The 20,571-nt window shown below is 39.4% G+C and overlaps 1 protein-coding gene across 3 annotated transcripts; it reads right to left on the bottom strand.

Annotated features, from left to right (window-relative positions):
* Window positions 1-2,545: 2,545 nt before the first annotated feature.
* On the bottom strand, window positions 2,546-19,912 carry LOC133401127 (dysbindin-A-like). Of its 3 annotated transcripts, none has more exons than XM_061673689.1 (11): window positions 19,549-19,912; window positions 18,969-19,075; window positions 17,825-17,881; window positions 13,513-13,560; window positions 13,383-13,443; window positions 11,993-12,125; window positions 10,564-10,696; window positions 7,996-8,018; window positions 7,075-7,221; window positions 5,133-5,258; window positions 2,546-4,950 (listed from the first exon to the last, which is right to left on the bottom strand). In XM_061673689.1, the coding sequence occupies exons 2-11, from the start codon at window positions 19,001-19,003 to the stop codon at window positions 4,691-4,693; spliced, it is 1,023 nt and encodes a 340-aa protein (XP_061529673.1). In that variant the 5' UTR covers window positions 19,004-19,075; window positions 19,549-19,912; the 3' UTR covers window positions 2,546-4,690. The 3 variants fall into 3 exon arrangements, with proteins under 3 accessions (XP_061529673.1, XP_061529675.1, XP_061529672.1); XM_061673691.1 differs by having other exon boundaries at window positions 19,766-19,912; XM_061673688.1 differs by lacking the exon at window positions 18,969-19,075 and having other exon boundaries at window positions 19,766-19,912.
* Between the last annotated feature and the right edge of the window lie 659 nt (window positions 19,913-20,571).

Here is a 20,571-nt window from a genome sequence, read left to right as displayed (position 1 = left end):
TGGGCCCATAAAACTAGATAAAGGTCCTCCTCACTGCCTCGGGGGACTTCCCGGTAACAAAGACCTTACAGTGTCGAAGGCTACATTGTGACCGGACGTGGCAGTTCGGAATAATTGATGACAATGGATTTGTGAGTTCAACTGGCCTGAATGGATTTTTTTTAGTTAACCAAGCTCGCCATGAACCCGCCAGGAGAGTTACAAAGAGCCTTTTCACATTCTTCACAGCCCAGTCTGATTTCTCTAAACAGACTCTCTGGGATCCTTTGTAGAGTATGAGCTATGCCCACTTGCGCTTAGAAGTCACCTCCAAGCTGAATTAATGACTGCATATTAGTGTGACGTTCAGTTTTTCGAACAATAAAAACTCTGCATGGATTTTCCAAGTGTATATCGTGATATCAAGGTCATTAACGACTGCGACAGTCACCACAACTAAGATCACTTCACAAAGTTTTACATTACAAACAGGACCCAGACAAGGATGTCCACTCTCACCGATGCTATTTGCAATATTCATCGAGCCTCTTGCTGCCGCTATACATCAGAATTCTAATATTAAAAGGTATCTGTTCACTAGTGACAACACAAAATCAATCTATATGCCGATGATATTCTTCTTTACTTACAGGAGCCCAAGTATTCTCTTCAGGCAGTCTTCAATCTCATTAAAACTTTTTCCAAAAATATTAGACTACTCTATTAACTGGACAAAATCAACAATACTCCCAACAACAGCAAACTCGTGGACCCCTGCAGATCAAATCCCAGATTACCCTATTCCTATAGGAAACATTTAGGTATCAATATTTAGTCAAAACTCACAGAGCTAACCAATCTAAATTACATAACACTTCTGGGAAAAAAATCTCAGCTGATTTAAGACGCTGGAATTACTTGCCTATATCATTACTGGGACGAATAGCTACAATAAAAATGAAAACCTTACCTCAAATAAATTATTTATTTACAATGATTCCATTTAAGACCACATTTAAATGGTTTCAAATCTTACAAACTGCTGTAATACATTTTTATTCAAAAAATAAGATAAACAGAATCAGTCTATCCACTCTTCAGAAAAGTAAACAGGAGGGATGCCTAAATGTTCCCAACTTTAAACACTATTATTTAGCTAAACAATTACAATACCTCAGCAAATGGTTGCAACACACTGAGGAGTGTGATTCTTGGCTAGAATTGGAACAAACAGACTGCAACATCAAACTCCCAAAAGTCCCATTTATTTCCACGAGTCTTAAACGCCATAAATGCTTCAAGAACCCAATAATCGCATCCACCTTAACGGCTTGGTGGCAAAGCTCAGAATCTACAGGATCTCAATTAGCTCCCAATATGCTCTCCCCAATCTGTCATAATTCAGATATAGAAATTAATAATATACCCCTTCATTTTAGTACATGGGAACAATATGGAATTAACCACCTACAACAACTATTTAACAATAATGTTTTTAGGACCAGTGATGAACTCCATCCATCCATCCATTTTCTACTGCTTATTCGAGGTCGGGTCGCAGGGTCAGTAGCTTTTGCAGGGACGTCCAGATGCTCCTCTCGATGTGGAGGAGCAGCGGACCCCCTCTATGCCTCGGCTGCGCCGAGAATTTCTGTCCATAAAAGTTATGAACTGAATCGGTGACAAAGCTATGGCCCCTCCCACAGGTGGTGAGCCCATGGGAAGGGGGACCCACGTTACCCTTTCGGGCTGTGCCACCAGGCGCTCGCCTTCGAGCCCCACCACCAGGCCTGGCTCCAGTGGGGGGCCCCGGTGACCCGCGTCCGGGCAAGGGAAAACGAAGTCCATTGTTTGTCGTCATCATTAGGCGAATTTGACCCTGAAACGCTTGAAGAAATTAAATTTGAAGGAACTCAGGCAATTGACATCACCAACCTAGACAACACGTTACGCACCTCGAGTATCGACGCTAAGACGCCCAAACCCCTGTTTGGCATCCCTGGTTCCCTAACGGACCATAACTTAATAGCCTTAACCATCCTTGGTTACGGCATGATTTGCAGTTAAGACTTTACACCAATCTGATCGGCCTGATCCGTAGATAATTAATAACAATTAGCATTTTATGCTGCTTGACTGATCGGTTTTAGTCACAAGTCGCCGAGCCGATCAATGGCGTCATTGAGTAGACACAGGCGCTTACTTTCTGACCCTCTTTTCCAAATTAAATACACATTTATCCAAACCAATATATGCTACAATGCATACAATTGAATTGACCTGGAGTGACATATCATACAGAGATGTTTACATCATTTTGATTATTTAGTGACATGAAAGAAGCAAAATATGTATTAAAAACAGCTCTTAGTACATAGTACTGCAGGTTAACAACACTGCATACGACCACAATATAATACAATACAATGTTAAATACCACAATCACAATTGAATAGGTAGAATTTTTCATTTTGCTCTTGAATTGGATGTGCAGGTCAAGTGCAATTAATGTTGTAGCTGGTAAGCATAAAACACACGCGTAGAAATAAATGTTCACTCAACAGAGTACTTTTAAGTTATTTAATTCCTGGTTTACAAGCAGAATGCATATAAACTGTGCTTGACAAAATGTGCCATCGTTCAACGTTCGATAAAACAGCGTAAGGTCAAGCAGAAACATTCAGTTCAATGAAGTCCAACATCCAGCATTAGGTCACAGTGCTCAAACAACCCATTGTCACACATGCAAGATATGAGGAAAGATTATTAAATACCCCATTAAAAGTCTAGAAGACTGAGATTCAAGCACCAGGACCAAAATGTGCTTGTGGTCTTTGGTAAATTGTATACATACATACATTGTCTGAACTGCTTATCCTCACTTGTTGTGGGTGTGCTGGCGCCCGTCTCAGCTGAATTCGGGCAGGAGGCTGGGTACATCCTGAACTGGTCACCAGCCAATCGCAGGGCACATATAGGCAAATAACCATTCACACTCACATTCACACCTATGGACAATTTCGAGTCTCCAATTAACCAATCACGCGTGTTTTTGGAATGTGGGAGGAAACTGGAGCACCCAGAGAAAATCCTTACATGCCGACGCAGGATTTGAACCCGGGAACCTCAGAACTGTGAGGCAGATGTGCAAACTGTACACATTTATAAGCAATTCATACATTTAGTTCACGAAATAAATAATTGTGCTGTTGGACAACTGGGTAGCACATCCTCCTCACAGTTCTGAGGCTGATGGTTCAAATTCAGGCTCTGGCCTTCTGTGTAGGGTTTGCATGTTCTCCCTATGTTTAAGTTTTCTCCAGGCACTCTGGCTTCCTCACACCTTCCAAAAACATGTTTCTTAGGTTAAATGAGGTCTCTGAATTGTCCATAAATGTGAGTCTGAATGGTAGTACGTATGTGCCCCGCGACCAACTCAGGGAGTATATACCCTGCCTCTGGGTCAAAGTCTGCTGGGACAGGCTCAAGCTCTCAGGATGGAGGGACAGATGCTTTTAATGTCAACATGTATTTTAACTTCATAACATCTGTGTTTCTAAATAATTCAATATCTACGTATAATTCTAGTACCCGTGAGGTGTTACAGGTGTCCACTATCGCGGAATAATTAGGGCTGTTCAACAATTTAAATATTTATAATGTTAATCCATTGATAATGTTAATCCATTGAGCTTTTTTTTTTTTTTCTTCTGAGAAAAGACATGCATGCAGATCTTCACATTTTACAAACATTAACTTATCTTCTTGAAACAATTAATTGGTATAGTTTGAATATGTTGAACACAGCATGGCATGGCAAGATCACTTTTTATTTTTTTTTGTTTGTTTCAAAAAATGCTTTTCATATGCTTTATGTGCCCTGTGACTGACTGGCGACCAGTTCAGGGTATAGTCCGTCTTTCACCCGAAGTCAGCTTGGATAGGGTCCAGCGCCCCGCGACCCTAACCGGGAAAAATGAGCAGGATGGATATTTTGTTTTATAAGTTTAAGTAATTTTGCTTTTGAGAGTCAACTCAACAGCCCAATTCATTATCATGCAGTGCATGGATTCCTGTTCGCATACCGTTTTGAAACAAATAGAAAATAAAATAAAAGGGTTTTTAACATTAACAGTACAAGGATTGTCTTGTTATTGAATTGTCAGCCATGTGAAACCAGCTGCAGCACAACATGTTCTAACAGTTTGGATTCAGTCAACTTGTTACAATAGTGTGCACAGAGGGGAAACAAGGTTGAAGTAAACTGACATGAGGATGTATTTACTTAATGAATGACATTTTAAAAATTAACAGTGGACCATGTACTTGGGACGCACAGGTCCGTGGCAGCATATTTGGTTTGTTAATTAAGAATGTTTAAACTGGAGGGTGGAGAGTGGTGGTCGGTTTGATGCGCTCCAATCATCTTTAAAGCACAAAGGGGTTAACTGTTGTTTCACACTTGTCCTTGCTTCTTTTCTCTCCTTTTCTAGACAGAAGCAGTAACTTTTGCAAAACAACAGAAAACACATCCATGGATAAATTACATGCCCAGCACTCATTTGAAGCATCTTTGATTTGTCTATTGCATTGTTTTCAGAATAAAAAGACAACTTGTGTTCGCTGAGCACATTGTCCCGAGTCCAAATAGGGGGGCAGTAAAGATTATGGGGTTTAACACTTGAGACATTTCAAGGGCATGGTTGCTAGGTTACCCACAGGGCATGTCCCCTGGAGAGTCACTATCATCAGAGCCCCTGACTTGGTCAAGATCCTGCAGGCCAACCAATGTCATGTCCGGCTGAACGTCCTCCTCGTCTAATTGGACCACAGGCTCATCACTGTCCTCACTGAGGCCTTCGTCATCGTGAACACATTCAGAGTCCTTGTCTGACGAGTGGTTTTCTATGTCGGGGACTTGGCTCAGTGGGCTGCATAAGGATCCCAAAGAGCCGGACTTCAGGTCTGGACCTGTTTGAGATGAGAAATAAAGTTAATCAACTCAACTTCATGAACATGATAGCGAAGAAAACAAAAATATGAAAGTGGTTGTATTTCAGGGAGCGTTAATATTCCCATATGCATTTTAAAGACGACCATATTCTTGATCTGCTCAGTTACTGCTGTTAGTTCTTCTGAGTAACTTGACTTACCTGAGGTGAGCGATGACCCAGAACTGAAGTCATCACCAGAGTTCAGGAAATCATCCAAAGCCTCCTGGTCTAATAAATTGGTTACTGGCATTTGATCCAGAACAACCATATCTGCTTCTGCTGGTTCTTTAGTCACACAAAGAAACGGGCACAATATACAGTGGCTGAAGAAAGTATTTAACGCGTCACCATTTTTCTCACTACATATATTTCCAAAGGTGCTATTGACATGAAAATTTCACCAGATGTTGGGAGCAACCCAAGAAATCCATACATACAAAGAAAGTTGAACAAATAAACTCATAAATTAATTAATTATGTGTAATAATCTGAAATGACACAGGTTAAAAGTATTGAACACGCCAACTGGTATTTATTTAATACTTTGTACAAAAGCCTTTGGTTGCAATGACAGCTGCGAGACGCTTCCTGTATGGGGAAACTAGTCTCATGCATTGCTCTGGTGTGATTTTGGCCCATTCCTCCACACAAGCAGTCTTCAAATCTTGAAGGTTCCGTGGGCTTCTTTTATGGACCTTGAGTTTCAGTGTGTCCCATCGCTTTTCGATTGGATTCAAATCAGGTGATTGGCTGGACCATTCTCGCAGCTTTATTATTATTATTTTTTTTCCTCTTTCCTTGAAACCAATTGAGAGCTTCCTTGGCAGTATGGTTTGGATCACTATCCTGATGAAATGTCCACCCTCGTTTCATTTTCATCATCCTCGTAAATGGCAGCAGATTTTTGTCAAGAATGTCTCAGTAGATTTGCCCATTCATCCGTCCTTCAATAATGTGAAGTTTATGAGTACCATTTGCTGAAAAGCAGCCCCACACCATCATGTTCCCACCTCCGATCTTCACAGTTGGTAAGCTGTTTTTAGCGTGATGTGCAGTGCCATTTCCCTTTCAAACGCGGTGTGCATTATGGCAATCCAAACAGTTAAATTTTGCTCTCATCAAACCAGATTATATTCTCCCATTATTTAATTGGCTTGTCCCAATGTTGTTCAGCAAACTTTAAACGAGCTTGACATCCCTCCCCCCCCTCCCCCAGCAATGGGGTCTTGCATGAGGATCGTGCATACAGGCTATGGCAGGGGAGTACATTACTCACTTTTTTCCTTGTGACAACAGCGCCTGCTAATTCCAGGTCCTTTTGAAGCTCTCTGCAGGTGGACCTAGGCTGTTGGACAATTCTTCTTTTTAGTCTTTGCACTCCTCTGTCAGAAATCTTGCGAGGAGCACCTCATCAAGGCACATTTATGGTGGTATGATTGGCCATTGGCCAACCATGCTCACTGGAACATTCAGAAGCTTAGATATGCTCCTGTAACCAATGCCATCGTTATGTTTTTTAACAATTAGTTTGCATGGTCTTGAGATAGCACTGTGCTCTTACCCATCATCGGATGTGTCTCGACTCACACCTTGGCAATGAGACCTTTTTGTAGGCCATCAATTAGGACCGAACCACTCATTTGCACTGACAAGGATCTGGATTGCTGTTTGATTATTGATAGATTTTAGGTGTTGTCTTGGCTTTCCATGCCTTTTTGCCCCTCTCTTTATTCCTGTGTTCAATACTTGTGTTCAATACTGTTTCACTTCACATTATTATACACAATTTAAATTCTTATTTATTCTACTTTCTTTGTATATATGGATTACTTGGATTATTCCCAACAACTGATGAACATTTCATGTCAATAGCAACTTTGGAAGTATATTTAGTGAGAAAAATGGTGACGTGTTAAATACTCATTTCAGCCACTGTACGTGTGGCATTTAAATTGAATTCACCTTCACATCCCAACCATTTGCTTCACCTCCAAGCCTCTACACTAAAATATATCTACATACTGTATATAAAGGAATGTGTGCAATATATTTTGGCACAAAACAACATGTAACGGAGAATGCTTAGCCATAGAATGTTTACCTCTATGCTGAAGATATCCAGTGGACCGGTATTTTTCCAGGTCTTGGTTAAAGGCTTCTTCATATACTTTTTGCCGTTCCCTCAGTTTCTGCTGCCTCATCTGCTCTAGCTTTGCAACTTTCTGAGCATGCTCTGCATTCAGCTCCACTACAAACAGGGAAACACACCATTTCATCAACAGTATTAACATAAGGCAATACATATTTAAGACATAGTCATGTTGACACTCTTCACGCATTACATGGAATTTGCCCTCTTCATTTAACCTGTCACTAGTTGCTAGTGAGCATAACCCAACATCCCACATTAACTTTCAGAATCCAAAATGGTCAAGAGCAATACAAAAGAGTTACTTTTACAGACAATTATGCACAATTTTTCAAATATTTTGGCTCGCTTGTGTAACTAAATGAGGTAACTAACATATGAGAATAACTAATTTAATAAACTGTTACATTAACACATGCACTGCCATTGACGGCTTTAGAAGTCAAATATCCATGTTGACTGGGAGGGCTGACAGTGAATGAGTTTTAATATTGCTATGAGTGTGTCAATCAAAACTGAACTGACCAATTGTTTCAAACAGTTCTTGTATTGGATCTCAGATTATGCAAATGGTCAATTTTGTAGCTGGTCTTTAGTAAGAACTGTATTCTGGCACAGCTTTTACTGCTGCTTGAAGGTACTTTAATACTTTTCTCGTAATAGAAAAAAAGAACCTTTGGTCACAGTACCTGTAATAGCTGCCCCCACATTATTAAAATATGTCAAAAAGTCAACCTCTTACTATTAAAAGGAAGATTTACTCTCCCATGGTTTACGTTTCTGATGTTTTTCTCATTTAGTTTAGCAAAATGATCTGCTAATAACTGTGTAATGACAGCAGTGCCCGTGTCTAGCGACTGTAATGCAGCTCACCTTCCAGTGCCTCCAATTCTCTCCTGTAAAAGACAAATCAGACAAGTTCCCAATAAAATAACAGACAAGTTTTGTGTTATTAAAGTGACAAAATACCGACAAAAAAGAAATAAAATAAAAATAAAATCATTAAAGTGAAAAACTATCGGTGGAAATAACATTTTGCACAAAGGAAAGTTTCCATCTGAACCTGGTTTGATTACACTGTGTGCAGAATTATTGGGCATTTCACCATATCATCACTTATAGGCATATTTCCTCGCTCCCAGCTGGAGAGACCTGGATGTTAAATGGATTTAAGCATAGCAAGTACTGTGTATTTGTGTAATGAGTGTGGGTGTGGTCTAAGGAGATCAACACCCTATATAATGGTGTGTGTAATTATAAGGCAGTTTCTTTTCTTTAGTCAAAAATGGGCCAAAAAAGTGATTCAACTGACTTTGAGAAGTCAAAAATTCTCTCTCTCAGAGGGATGCAGCACTTTTAAAATATCTAGGATTTTATGGCGTGATCACAGCACCATCAAATGTTTTGTTGTGAATAGTAAACTGGTCGCAAGAAACGTGCTAAGGATGAGAAACATCAAGCGTGAAGTTACCAGGAAAACATTATCTTCAAGTTCTGTCATATTTCAGAACTTCAACCTACCTGGCATATCTCGAGGTGAAAGATGGTCAGTGTTCAGAGACATGAGAGACTTTCCCACCAACCAGCCCAGGAACTTTGAGTTCCTGGTACCAAAAGGTTCCTGCGGCCCATATAGTTTGTGTTTTCGTAGCACTTACCCTCCAAAAGTATTGGAGCAGCAAGGTCAATTCCTTTGATTTTGTTGTATACTAAATAGATTTGGGTTTCAGATCAAAAGATAAATATGAGACAAAAGTTCATTATTCCAGCTTGTATGTCATGGTATTTACATCTGGATGTGTTAAACAACTCAGGACAGCTCTGAGCACCTTATGTTTGAACCCACCCACTTTTCAAGTGAGCAAAAGTATTGGATCATGTGACTGAAGGGTGTTTCTTGTTGCTCAAGTGTTGCCTTTTAGATTGATTGCTTAAACATTATATAGTGCTTGTTTTTGGCTTTGCGTTTCATCTGTGAAAACTGCATTTGCTGTTAAGCAAACGGAGAGCAGAGAACCGTCTATGAGAGAAAAGCAAACCGTTTTGAAGCTGAGAGAAGAGGGAAATCAATCAGAGCTAGTGCACAAACATTGGGCATAGCCAATACAACAATTTGGAATGTCCTGAAATAGAAAAACTATTGGTGTACTGAACAACAGACATCGAACAGGGTCAGCCAAGGGCATCAACAGCAGTTGATGATAGAAACATTGTAGGAGCTGTGAAGAAACACCAAAAGACAACAGTCAGTGACATCACTGCCAACTTCCGCAGGCCAGGGGTGGAGGTGTCACAACCCACTGTTCGAAGAAGAATTTGAGAGAAGAAATATACAGGCCATACCACAAGATGCAAACCACTCATCAGCAAAAAGTATTGGAAGGCCAGATTGGATTTTGCAAAGTACAGCGATGAGCCACAAACGTTTTGGAACAAAGTTTTATGGACTGATGGGACCAAGATTAACCTCTACCAAAGTGATGGAAAGGATCTGCTTTTGATCCAGAACACACAAGCTCATCTATGAAGCATGGTAGAGGTAATGTCATTGCTTTGGCTTGAATGGCTGCTTCGGAACGGGCTCACTAGTCTTTATTGATGATGTAACTCATCATGGTAGCAGCAGAATTAATTCTAAAGTCTAAAAAAACATTTTGTCTGGCAATTTACAGAAAAATGCATCCAAACTAATCGGTAGAAGCTTCTTCATGCAACAAGACCGACCCAAAACACACTGCCAACACAACAAAGGACTTCATCAGGGGGAAAAAGTGGAAGGTCTTAGATTGGCCAAGTCAACCACCGGACGTTAACCCAATAGAGCATGCATTTTACCTCCTGAAGAGGAGCTTGAAGGGAGAAATCCTCAGACACAAACAAGAACTGAAAGAGGCTGCAGTAAAGGCCTGGAAAAGCATTTCAAATGAAGAATGAAGTCTGGTGAAGTCAATGGATCGCAGGCTTGCTATAGTTATTGCAAGTAAGGGTTATGCCACCAAATATTAAATGTTATTCACTTTAGTTTAATATGGTCTGCTCCAATACTTTTGCTCACTTAAAAAGGTGGGTGGCTTCAAACAAAAGGTCCTCTGTCCTGAGTTGTTCAACACATCTAAATGTAAGTACCATGAAATAAAAGCTGGAATTCTGAACTTTTGTGTCATATTCACCTTTTGATCTGAAACCCAAAAGTCTTCAGTATAGAACAAAAACGAAAGGAATTCACCTTGCCATTCCAATACCTTTGGAGGGAACTGTAATTCTGCACAAGGTGTAATTGGAGTTTTTAATTATTCACTAAGTGAGGCAATTGACATTTCTTATTCGAGGAACTTGCATAAAAGCATACAGAGGACAAAGACATGGGCTTATCAGATGTATCTGAGTACAAACGTTCAGCCTCATAAAAAGCAGATGAGTAAATTACATAGAGCACTCTACCTCTTCTTTTTCTTATAGACTTCCAGTTGGTCGATATGCTGCTGCTTGAGCGTCTGCTGTTCACATTGACAACATAGTGTCTCCAAGTAGACCAGCCTGCTCTCCATCTCCTCAAAGTCACCTTCCAGGTGAGCTGTACATGGACACACACCGACATTCTTTAAATGGAACTACCTGTACGCACAATATTAGCTTAGAATTTCTATTTATAGAGAACAGGAATTTTCCTTTACGCACAGTTTTCCTGCTAACTCCAAGTGACATGTTACCTCATTATTGTAGTCTTTCGGCATATTTATTAACACCATCTAACGTTAAAAAAAAATAAAAAATAAAATGCAGAAATGCATAGAGGCCCACTCCCACTGGACAACTTTGGAAATCCGTTTGAGCATATTTCATATCCTTGTTATCCAGCCAAAGGTCCATGCTCCAAGTAAGACAATTCAGCACACCAGTCATGTTTTTTCCCCCCCAGGGATGTCCCGATCCGATCATGTGATCGTAAAGCGGGGTCAATCACATGATTTTCTGCTGATCGAGATCAGGTGAAAAGATCAGTTTTATTCATTTTATGACATTTGAAATGTCACAAAGTGACAAAACAATCCAAAGGTACAAAGATCTTGCCAAATGGAACATTAATAGCTTTGTTTTATATTGAGAAGTAACTTTTCGGGGTGTTTTTAGTACCGGTATAATATACCCTAAGGGACTATCAGAGACATGCATGCTGCATGTTTGCGTGTGCGTGTGTGAGACTATAAACTTAACTAATATTCAGTTTTGCATCCATACATTATTGTAACGTCTACAAGACGTTTTCTGGTAGAGAATTTCTATTTCTCAAGCACAAAACAACATGTGTGTAGTTTAGCTTGTGTGTGTGGCACAAAGTGCATTATTGCACTTAATTTTGCATGGAACAAAAAACTAATATGTGACTAACTACATTGACCAAACCAAAAACCAAAGTGTTACATGGGAGGCCGCAGAAGCGCTGCACACGAGTCAAAGTGGCTGTGCCTGTAAACACATGGAAATAAGCAATTGTGTGTGGTTTTTTGTTGTTGTTGTTGTTGTTGTTGTTGTTTTTTTTAAGTAAATGCAACATGGCAACCGTTGTAGCTCTGGTCAGAATAGAGTAAGTAGTCTGTTGTTCTTTAATTTGTTGTGATTAAAATGTGCGAATTCTGATTCAAGGTCTTTTTTTTTTTTCCCCACTTGCGAAATGATTCAACTTGCCTCTGGATCGTTCATAGCACTACTTAGTAGGAAAGTTTTTTTCCACTACTGCCTTCCGCTACGGTGTGACAATTTCTGCCCACTATAAGGACAACTACAGCGTAGGAGTACATGGACCTTAGTTTGGATATCATGGACATTGAACAAATGCTCAAATGGATTCACAGAGACAACTACGTCGCACCTATTGAAGCAGTGATGCCATCAAGTTCACTGATAAAAGTCGGCAAGCTTTGTAGTTGTTCTTGTAGTTCTGTCAGCGCTGATCGTCTCTTCTCCCAGTGCGCCGACAGAATCACCACGTCCCCGTCAACGGCCTAATAAAGCCACAGAGATGGGCAGAGCTATGACTGACCGGACCACTGCGCACAATAAGCACTTATTACTTTAAATTGTGTCATTTAATATCAGATTACAATTTTTTTCAGACAAGGTACAGTATTTCAATTAATGGCAGGCACTACATGTTTAGTATCCTGTCCAATATGGATGTTATGAGCATGACCATCTATAGATGTCCAATATCTTTTAGCAGAAGTAATTCCCCGATTAAGACAGTTAAGTAAAACTCTGTTTCACTATAATTTGTGATCTGGTAAGTCAAAGGGGGTTGGTAAAGAATAGGAGTGTTATTAAACAAAATATCTGATTATATTAAATCTGTTTACAGTAAATCAATCAACCTTGGAAAGGGTGGAGTAGTTCATGGCGGTTTTTGTTGCCTAGCAGGACAAATAAGTGTGTTTAAAAAAAAAAAAAAAAAAACTTTTTAAAGAGTGGGAGACTAACAAGAAAATGAAAAAGCAGAAGTCAAGCATTTCAGCACATCCGTTAGTTTGGGACAATACAGTACACTAAATTATGTTTAATAAGTATAAAAGAATACAAATTTAACTAGTTACAAAACTACCACAAATGTTTTCCAGCACAATATTATTTCATTCTTTGATACAGTGTGAAGTGTGAGGAGGTCATTATTCAAATTCAATTTAATGTTGCAATTAATGGTTAACTACAGCAGAGGTGTCAAACTCAAGGCCAGATGCGGCCCGCCACATAATTTTATGTGGCCTACGAAAGCAAATCATGCTCGTCAACTTCCGTGATTTTTGCTAAAACCCAAACTCCAAATTGTCACAATAATAAACAAAAATGTTGAGCTATTGCATTTTTCTGTTGCCAAACCCTTCTTCTACAGGAACTTAAACAATACGTGAACAAACTATTATCCTCGTCTTCTGATTTCAAAACTAGTTATCCCTCAATTTGTTGTGTAATGGTAATATTATGTTTTGGTGATGATTAAACATTTATATGGTTTCACTGTTCTAACGGCCCTTTGAGGGAAATCATAACTACAATCCGGGCCGAGACAAAGAAAAAAAAAAATAATTAAAAAAAATTAAGAGTTTGACACCCCTGAACTACAGTATCAACAAATCTTTAGGCAGCATTTCAAGGTTCACTATTGGCATCCATTTCACAAGACATTTGTTACTGTGAATCATGATGGGAACCTAAAGGGGCAATATTGCGTCATCTGTGAGAAAGAAATGGAGAAGAACTGAACATACCCCTGCAACCTGAGCAGAGTCTTTTGTTTTTTTGTGGAGCAGAAACCAACTCTCTTCATACCTACAAAAAGACATTTCATACTTTAGGCATAATCATGCAGTGCAGTCAATCTTTCTGTGCACTGCATACCTGCTGAGGATGTCTAGTCCAGCACTGAAATTAAGACTTTCTTCATACCTGAGCAAGAAATAAGATAATGGAAAAGTTAATATTATCATAAACCCCCTCTGGATAAAGCAGTGAGGTTTAGGTACAGATATACGGTAATGACTAAAAATATTGGCATCGCAGGGGTGCCAATGTTTTGAGCCATGACTGTATAAAGAAGGCCCAGATGCTTGCTTTTGTTTTTTTTTTTCCTCTTCTCGTGACTGTCTGACATGAAATCAGGCAAAACTTTTTTAGGTCAATTAGGATAACCTAAATTATTTCTTTGATCAATGCCGCAATAATGAGAGGATTCTTTTTAGACAAATATACAGTGCTGCTTGAAAGTTTGTGAACCCTCATGACATGGTCACGAAACGAACTAACTTTGTTAAACATTGATCCAAATCCCAATTTGTAAAGCATACCTTCAAAACAGTAGACACACGCGCACACACAGATATATTTGTATTTAAATTCTCCCCCCCCACAAAAACTGATAATTGCATATGTGCAAAAGTATGCAAAATTGGACACCCATCAAAACAATAACCCAGAAACACAAGAAAAAAAGGCTGACCCAGACATCACCTCTAGAGAGTTGCAGACCTCTCTGATAGCATCTGAGAAGATTAGATGAAAATTGAATAGCCATGACATTCATGGGCGCGTTTTTAGAAGGAAGCATCTGCTCTCAAAAAAAAAAAGAACAAATCTGCCCTTTTCAGCTTTCCCAGAGACTACTTGGAGAAGCCTGAGGCCTTTTGGAAGTCCTCTCTCTTAACAGACAAGTTAAAAATTAAATTTTTTGGTCATAATCAATACTGACATGTTTGGAGAAAAGTCAGCACTGCAAATGAAGAAAAGAACCTCCTCCCTACGATCAAGCATGGTGGTGGAAATGTGAAGGTCTGCGGCGGCTTTTTCACTTCTGGACCAACACCATCGTATCTTTAGAGCCATGAATTTCCAGGCGAATTAAGAAACTCTTGACCATAATCTCGTGTGTTATACACACACACACACACACACATACATACATACATACATACATATAAATATATATAGTATTCAGGCCAGGTTAAATTTATATATTGCTGCCCCATTTGCTAAAATGATTTTAGGTCATTTTTTTTACTCACTGTACACACAGAACCCCATAGGGACAGAAAAAAAAAGGAATTGTAGACATTTTTGCAGATTTATTTAAAAAAAAAAAATGAAATATCACACAGCCATAAGTATTCAGACCCTTTGCTTTGTATTTAGTAGAAGCACCCTTTTGAGCTAATACAGCCATGAGTCTTTTGGGGAATTATGCAACATGTTTTTCACACCTGTATTTGGGGATCCTCCTCCTTGCAGATCCTCTCCAGTTCTGTCAGGTTGGATGGTGAACATTGGTGGACAGCGATTTTCAGGTCTCTCCAGAGATGCTCAATTGGGCTTAAGTCAGGACTCAGGCTGGGCCATTCAAGAACAGTCACGGAGTTGTTCTGAAGCCACTCCTTTGTTATTTTAGCTGTGTGTTTAGGGTCATTGTCTTGTTGTCCTGAGCACTCTGGAGAAGGTTTTTGTCCAGGGTATCCCTGTACTTGGCCGCATTAATCTTTCCTTTAATTGCAACCAGTTGTCCTGTCACTGCAGCTGAAAAACACCCGCACAACATGATGCTGCCACCACCATGCTTCACTGTTGGGACTGTATTGGACAGGTGATGAGCAGTGCCTGGTTTTCTCCACACATACGGCTTAGAATCTTAGAACAAAAAGTTCTATCTTGGTCTCATCAGACCAGAGAATCTTATTTCCCACCATCTTGGGAGTCCTTCAGGTGTTTTAGCAAACTCCATGCAGACTTTCATGTGTCTTTCATTGAGGAGAGGCTTCCGTCGGGCCACTCTGCCATAAAGCCCCAATTGGTGGAAGCCTGCAGTGACGGTTAACTTTCTAGAACTTTCTCCCATCTCCCGACTCCATCTCTGGAGCGCAGCCACAGAGATCTTTGGGTTCTTCTTTTCCTCTCTCACCAAGGCTCTTATCTCCCGATTGTTCAGTTTGGCCGGACGGCCAGCTCTAGGAAGGGATCTGATTGGCCCAAACGTCTTCCATTTCAGGATTATGGAGGCCACTGTGCTCTTAGGAACCTTAAGTCCAGCAGAATTTTTTTGTAACCTTGGCCAGGTCTGTGCCTTGCCACGATTCTATCTCTGAGCTCTTCAGCCAGTTCCTTTGACCTCATGATTCTCATTTGCTCTTATATGCACTGTGAGCTGTAAGGTCTTATAGAGACAAGGTGTGTGGCTTTCCTAATCAGGTCCGATCAGTATAATCAAACACAGCTGGACTCCAATGAAGGTGTAGAACCATCTCAAGGATGATCAGAAGAAATGGACAGCACCCGAGTTAAAAATATGAGTGTCACAGCAAAGGGTCTGAATACTTACGGCTGTGTGACATTTCAGTTTCTTTAGTAAATCTGCAAACATTTCAACAATTCAATCTTTCCTGTCAATATGGGGTGCTCCTGCTGCTGTATCCACACACACACACACATATATCACACATACATACATACACAACGGCTGAAAGAAGTATTTCACACATTGCTGTTTTTCTCACTAAATACATTTCCAAAGGTGCTATTGACATCAAAGTTTCACCAGATGTTGGGAACAACTCAAGTAATCCATACATACAAAGAAAGTAGAACTCGTAAGATCATAAATTTAGTTGTGTGTAATCATGTGAAATGACACCGGGAAAAAGTATTGAACACATGAAGGGAGGCGCAAAAAGGCATGGAAAGCCAAGACAACACCTAAAATCTATCAATAATCAAACAGCATTACAGCCCCTTGTCAGTGCAAATGAATATCAGCTGGGTGAGTCCTAATTGATGGCCGACAAAAAGGTCTCATTGCCAAGGTGTGAGTCAAGACACATCTGATAATGGGGAAGAGCAGAGCACTGTCTCAAGACCATCGCAAACTAATTGTTGCAAAACATAACACTGGTTACAGGCGGATAGCTAAGCTTCTAAATGTTCCAGTGAGTAAGGTTGGGGCCATAATACGTAAGTGGAAAGCCACTCATACCACCATAGATTTGTCTTGATCAGGTGCTCCTTGCAAGATTACTGAAGATTATTGAATGAAGGATGAACGGGCAACTGTACAGAGACATTCTTGACAAAAATCTGCTGCCGTCTATGAGGATGAAGAAAATGAAACGAGGGTAGACATTTCAGCAGGCTAATGATCCAAAACATACTGCCAAGGAAGCTCTCAATTGGTTTTAAAGAAGAAAAACAAAAGCTCCTACAATGGCCTAGCCAATCACCTGACTTTAATCCAATTGAAAATCTATGGAAAGAACTGAAACTCTAGGTCCACAAAAGAAGCCCATGGAACCTTCAAGATTTGAAGACCACTTGTGTGGAGGAATGGGCCAAAATCACACCAGAGCAACGTATGTGACTAGTTTCTCCATACAGGAGGCGTCTTGAAGCTGTCATTGCAAACAAAGGCTTTTGTACAAAGTATTAAATAACTACCAGTTGGCATGTTCAATACTTTTTCCCTGTGTCATTTTACATTATTACACTTAATTCCTGAATTTGTTTGTTCTACGTTCCATGTATGGATTACTTGGGTTGTTCCCAACATCTGGTGAAATTTTCATGTCAGTAGCACCTTTGGAAATATATTTAGTGAGAAAAATGGTGATGTGTTAAATACTTATTTCAGCCGCTGTACATACATACATATACACATCCGCGACCGTTGTGAGAATAAGCGGTACGGAAAATGGATGGATGGACAAACTATATATATATATATATATATATATTTAAAAAATATGTTTTTTTTTTTTAAATGTTCAGTCTATGGTGTACCCCACCTCATGCCCAAAGTCCGTTGCAATAGGCTGCAGTTTACACGGGACCTTAGTGAGGCCAAGCGCTAAGATGGACAGATAATTCTGTTGATAATCACGTTACACTTTTTCACTATTTTTCTTATCAGTGCATCTATAGCAGCTTAGCCTACCCGGCCTAAAAAGGGTAATAGGCTCATGGTGTGAAAAAGAACAGGTTAAATAATTATTCATGTTCTTGCTCATGATGAGTTTTTGTAAACTTCTGATTTGAACTGTAAATTTACCAAAGAGTTAACTGCCTGCAATAAAATGCTGCTTTTAATTGTTTGCTTTTAATAATTCTGTTATAATGTGCCAATTTCTTTTCCAGATAATGGACTGTAGAAAAGGATTTGACAGTGAATTAAACGAACCTGGACTTCCTTCTGCTGCTTTTGGATTCCTTTGATTTGTCACCCAGTGTTTTCAAGCTGTTGGGAGAAAAAGTAAAGGAAGGTTTTTGCACAAATTATCTAGAACACCAAAAGTTAAAAAAAAGATCTTACAAATGTATTTATGAAACTAATAATACATTTATATCATACATATACATTTATATTACATTTTACAAATGTATCATAATTTATAGGTATTTATAAAGCATTAACTGTTGACTGTATAATATAGGGTTGGGGCTCTTATATAAAAAAAATATCATATAATATTGGTAAGACCACTTCAATGCCCCATTGAAGTGGTCTATTTTCTAGGGGCCTTATCAGTCGTGGGTCCTTAGAATTAGGCCCTGACCGATGTGTTGTTTTGTTTTTGAGGCAGATACTGATTACGATATTTGTCAGAATAAAATTTCAATAGCCAATTAATCTAAAAAATACATAAGGAATAAAATAACTTTTTTTTTTTAATCTGGTCCCTTTACGCTTAAAGCAATAAAGCTATGAGTGATGGGGAAATTTTGACTGTTTTACAATACTTCGCCCTTTAGTATTTGTGTAAATTTACAAATGAGGGAAAAGAAATCGTCAAAAGGCGGATTTTTTTGAAGGTATTATTTTTGTCTTACGTTGTGTTTAAAATAAAAAAAATAATTTTAAATCAGTAATAATTTTAAAAAAAAACGGCCAAAAAAAAAGTGCCGATTTTTGCCAATTTAAATGGGGTAATATCAGCCAATTAAATTGGTTGACCGATTGATCGGTCGGGACTTAGAATCCTCATCAGTTTTATCCCTCTTACTGCCCCTGTCTGTACCCAGTGAAAGAAGAAAATGAGAGGCTCGCTTGTGAAGGTGAATATTTTACTTTTTTCTGCTCAAAACATTTATGGGTTCTCTGAAAACTCTCTGTGACACAACACAAACAAAATAATAGAGAGAGGGTAAGGGTGACAAAAATTATGTGACATCAAATTTCACAGGGACATATTTAAGTTTGACTTTTATAATTCCTTGTGTTGGAGACAGTTTGCTTTCTGGTGTGAGTGCCCACCTTTCAACTGCGGAATTACGCGTAAATGTTTTGCTATCTACCTACTTCGGAAAATGTGCCTGGAACCAACCTGGTCTGCCCTTTACTTAATAGTTCTGCGCCCATGACATAACCAGCCTAGAAGATGAAGATCCAGAGCCAGAGCCATTTCCAAGCCAGACTACACTGTCTGAAACACTATCATGCAGAAACATCACCATACATCATGGGCACGATGAAACTTATCATGTCAAAGCCAAAAGGTAAGCAGAGCCGCATTAAGTATTGTTCTCTTCGACTACATGGCAGATGGTACATAATTAACCTGACATTTGTGTTTGGTGGCTCAATAAAGGTTGGAAAATACATATTTGCATTGCATCTGGGCACTGCTACTGATGCATACGTATTACATGCCTCAAATAAACACATTTGGCAACTACATTCCTTTAAAAACACATTTGTAAGGCAATTGAAATCACGAGTTGAACAAATGGTTGGTGAATGCGAGGCAAACTATAAAAGGCTCTACTATTTTTTTTTTTTAAACATACTTGACCCTACATCACATGATCGTCAGCTGAGCGTAATAAGTAGGAATAGCAGACGATAACAAAAGAATATCTTGCGTCCGACGAAAACGCTCGATGACCATAAACGCAACTACTTACTCCTTTAAGTTTATTCGTTTGAATCTTTATATTGTACGTGGTCAGGGATCCAAGATAACGGCCGACCGTGACTTCAGCGTGCTACTAGCCAACTTTGCTCCGTCGCAATTCGTGTAAATACGCCTGTTCACTTTGACTGCAACAATGATACACTTCAAATCCGACGTCTTGCCACTTTAGCATCATTTGAACAGACAAACGGAGAAATCCGACAAACCCCGTCGTTAAGTCCTGTTGCACCATGTGAAGTCTTTCCCTGAAGTTTTCAAACATGATTCGGCTGAGTAGTTTGTCTCCAATGAGGATGTTGTCCTCCGAAACGCAAATAAGTCCTGCTAGAACCCCTGCTGTAGAATCCGCAGTTCGTTCCCCCCCCCCCCCCCCTTCTTCTTTGCTGGCAATTTAACGGCATCGGGAAACCATTACTGCCCTCTTATGGCTTGAAGAGTTCACGACTGGTTCCAAAACATTCAGTCAAGTTTATCCCCACTGCCCCCGCGACTCGACCTCGGATAAGCGGCAGAAAATGGATGGATGGCATATACAAATATTAAGAAATTGAGTTTTCTTAAAGCAATGTGAATCCATTGGACCAACGAGGACCTTAAACTTGATTTATCATTTGCTCAAATATATGTCTATCTCAATAGGAAAACTATTCTTTAGGATTTTTTTTTTTTTTTTAAAAAAGGCAATAATTGTCAAATTCCTGCTCAGGTGCCACAAAGCAAGGAAATGAACCTCCAACCGCCCCAACAGTACTCACAAAAAGTTTGTGATGTTCAGATGCAGCCCGCCACATCATTTTATGTGGCCCACGAAAGCAAATCATGCTCGTCAATTTCCGTGATTTTTGCTCAAATCTGTACCCAAATTGTCATAATAAACAATAATGTTCATGTTGCATTTTTCTGTTACTAAACCCATTGCATTTTTCTGTTACTAAACCCTTCTACAGTAGCATAAACAATACTTGAACAAACAATTATTCTTGTCTTCTGATTTCACAACTAGTTCTCCCCC

Source organism: Phycodurus eques, chromosome 4 (genome assembly GCF_024500275.1).
Source record: "Phycodurus eques isolate BA_2022a chromosome 4, UOR_Pequ_1.1, whole genome shotgun sequence".
NCBI lineage: Eukaryota > Metazoa > Chordata > Actinopteri > Syngnathiformes > Syngnathidae > Phycodurus > Phycodurus eques.
Note: the sequence above shows the minus strand (reverse complement) of the source record. Positions and strands in the feature narration are given on the sequence as shown.

Bases quoted from the DNA above. Each gene is read 5' to 3' on its own strand.
- LOC133401127 (XM_061673688.1), bottom strand. From the start codon at position 19,821: ATGTTTGAAAACTTCAGGGAAAGACTTCACATGGTGCAACAGGACTTA. The intron at 13,444-13,512 runs GTATGCAGTGCA...GTCTTTTTGTAG, and splicing joins GGACTAGACATCCTCAGCAG to GTATGAAGAGAGTTGGTTTC. The intron at 7,222-7,995 runs GTGAGCTGCATT...CCCTGTTTGTAG, and splicing joins AGAATTGGAGGCACTGGAAG to TGGAGCTGAATGCAGAGCAT.